General features: G+C 49.7%; 1 protein-coding gene across 1 annotated transcript; it reads right to left on the bottom strand.

Annotated features, from left to right (window-relative positions):
- Nucleotides 1-679: 679 nt before the first annotated feature.
- sox11a (SRY-box transcription factor 11a) lies at nt 680-1769 on the bottom strand. Its single transcript, XM_076107962.1, has one exon. The coding sequence runs from the start codon at nt 1767-1769 to the stop codon at nt 681-683; it is 1089 nt and encodes a 362-aa protein (XP_075964077.1). The 3' UTR covers nt 680.
- Between the last annotated feature and the right edge of the window lie 915 nt (nt 1770-2684).

Here is a 2684-nt window from a genome sequence, read left to right as displayed (position 1 = left end):
CAGTAAGAACATTCCCTTTTAACTGTACAAAAATATGCCTGAAAATATCTTACTTTTCTTTTAAAAAGATGAGGTCTGTTATGTATCAAAATGTTTCCTCCACACCTGTAGGCCTATTCTGCAGAGGTTTAGGCTGCGTAATTTACCAAACCAGGAGGTAAACTGAATCAGTTACAAAAAAACAAACAAACATTTTTGCGGCATTTAGAAATGACATAAACCGTTGTAAAGTAACATCCTGAACAATTGTCAGTTCACAGATTTGCTTTGAGTCTGTCCACAGTCCGTTTTTTTTAGCTCCCTGCAGTTATTTTGTTTTTTTAAGAGGATAAGATGCATAGAAGTTCACGTATTTTTCCCTTTTGTGGTCCGTTTAAGCTGAACAGTAAATGCAGACCTACGGGGGGAAAAAATCCATAAAACCCTGTCATGCTGCCAGAAAAAAAACGTCTGCAGACTTTGCTCTTTTTTTTTTTTTTTTTTTTGCTACCAGCTTCATAAGCATCTCATTCCTCAAACCTCACCTCGCCTCCTTGGTCCTCCACCTTCCCTCTAGGACCCTTCAGAAAACCCACAGGAGGCAAGGCTAGGGACAACTTGACCAGGACACATATATAATTTACTTTCTTCCCTCTCTGTTATTACTAGAGGAACTTTTTTTTTTTTTTTCTTTCTTCAATTCAGTATGTGAAGACCAGGTCGGAAAAGTTCGCCTCCAGCCAGTCCCCGGCAATCATCTCACTGAGTTCTGGCGTGCAATAGTCTGGGAATTCAAAGTGAGAGCCCAGGCTGCCCTCGCTGAAAGAGTCCAGGTCCTTATCCACAAGAGACAGGGAGAGGTTTCCTGAATTGGGGTTGCCCAGCTCCGAGCCTGGGGCGCTGGGGGCGAAATTTAAACTAAAGTCAAACAGCAAATCGTCCGCGTCCTCGCCGGAAGAGGAGCTGCTGGAGGAGGAGGAGGATGTGGAGACCGACCTGGAGGATGCTGGTGAGACGGAAGCAGCGTGCAATGTGCTCTGCTTGGTAATGTTTTTGATATTGTAAAACAGTCTGTTGTTGTTCCGCACTTCTTCGTACATGCTCGTCCCCTCGGACTCGGCCGAGGAGCTCAAAGTTGGGCTCGCGGGAACTTTGGCTACATTGTACGGCCTCAGACGCTCCTCGTCCCTCGCCTTAATCCCCATCCGGTAGTCCTCCTCGTACTCGTCGTCGTCGTCCTCGTCGGTGAGCTCAATTTTCACAGTCTTTGTAACTTTTAAGCTGGGAAACACGCAGTCCTCCCCGTAGCCGTGGGATGACTTGGAGCCGCTCTTAGTCTTTATCTTTGAGCACTTCTTGCTGGGAGTCTTTGCGATTTTGCCGCACTTCTCCGGAGACGGCGCCGAAGATTTCGAACTGTCGAGCTTTGGTTTTTTCTTGGGTCTGTACTTGTAGTCGGGGTAGTCGGCCATGTGTTTTAGCCGCAGCCTCTCGGCTTCTCTGATGAACGGGATCTTTTCGCTGTCCTTGAGCATCTTCCACCTCTTCCCCAGGCGCTTGGAAATCTCCGCGTTGTGCATGTCCGGCGACTGCTCCATGATCTTTCTCCTCTCGATTTTGGACCAGACCATGAACGCGTTCATTGGTCTCTTGATGTGACCGGTGGCCGTCTTGCACCAGTCCGGGTTTATCGGCACGGGGCTGCATGCCATAAATTCACTCTCCTCCGAGTCGGTAGCCTCCCTGGACATGCTCCCGTCCGTCTCGCTGTTGTCTGTGTGCTGCACCATCGTCCTCCGTTTTAAAGTCACTTTGTGTCCGGACGCTGCCGTTGTCTGTCAGCCCTTCTGCACTCTGCCAAGAAGGCTGAGCTCTGTGTTTGCGCCGGTTCGTCCACGTCCACTGCGCGTTGTATAGTCTCAAGCTCTGCACTCTTTTTCCAGACTTACAAACTGCCTTCTTAACTAGTTATCAGCTTTTTCACGTCCCCTGCGTCACGGGCCGCCATCCAATCAGGTCTCTTGCGCTCCGCCCAGCAGACTCCATCCAAGACTCCCCTTAACCCTTTTATTCCTCCCTCCCGTGCTCTCGTTGGAGGGGAGGTGGGGGATTTGTGGTACACAGTGTCTGGGGCAACACGCCGGGCGAGACAGGCATATTAAACACACAGTTAGCACCATGCGCTCCTGAGACGCACATCACGCACCAAAGCGCACATAAGACTTTAAGGTCTATTCCCGTATTTTAAACACGAAGGAAGAAAACACGTAAGAAGAGGGGGTATTCTCCAGACTGGCAGACACTCTTTGCAGATGTGTCTGGAGGAAAAGATGTAGGCTATGTGATTATTTGCTCCCCCCCCCCCCCCCCCCTCCCCCCCTCCCCCCTCCTCCCTCAGGTTGGATACTGAAGGTGGCGCTTGGACACTGTTGCAGTCGCGTGGATGCGTCGGTGCGCCTGTCTGACTGCTGTAGAAGGATGCATTTCAGCAGCTGGTATAGTGGTTGCTATCATACACCTTAGTATATCCCAATGCATTTCAGAGATAGCTCTCTGAGTGGCTCCGTGTTTTTGTTTTGGTTTTTGGCGAGGTCTCCTTCCTGTCTGCATTTGAGTGAAGGAAATAGGTCAGTAGTGCAGTCTGCTTTACGGATGTTGTTTGTTGTGTGTGAGCACCCACAACACATCTGCAGCAGCCCATAGAC

The sequence above is a fragment of the Anarhichas minor genome, unplaced genomic scaffold, assembly GCF_050575085.1.
Source record: "Anarhichas minor isolate MPS153535 unplaced genomic scaffold, ASM5057508v1 ptg000040l, whole genome shotgun sequence".
Taxonomy (NCBI): domain Eukaryota; kingdom Metazoa; phylum Chordata; class Actinopteri; order Perciformes; family Anarhichadidae; genus Anarhichas; species Anarhichas minor.
This window is presented reverse-complemented; position numbering and strand designations above follow the sequence as displayed.

Coding starts and splice junctions, on each gene's coding strand:
- sox11a (XM_076107962.1), bottom strand. CDS start 1,769: ATGGTGCAGCACACAGACAACAGCGAGACGGACGGGAGCATGTCCAGG.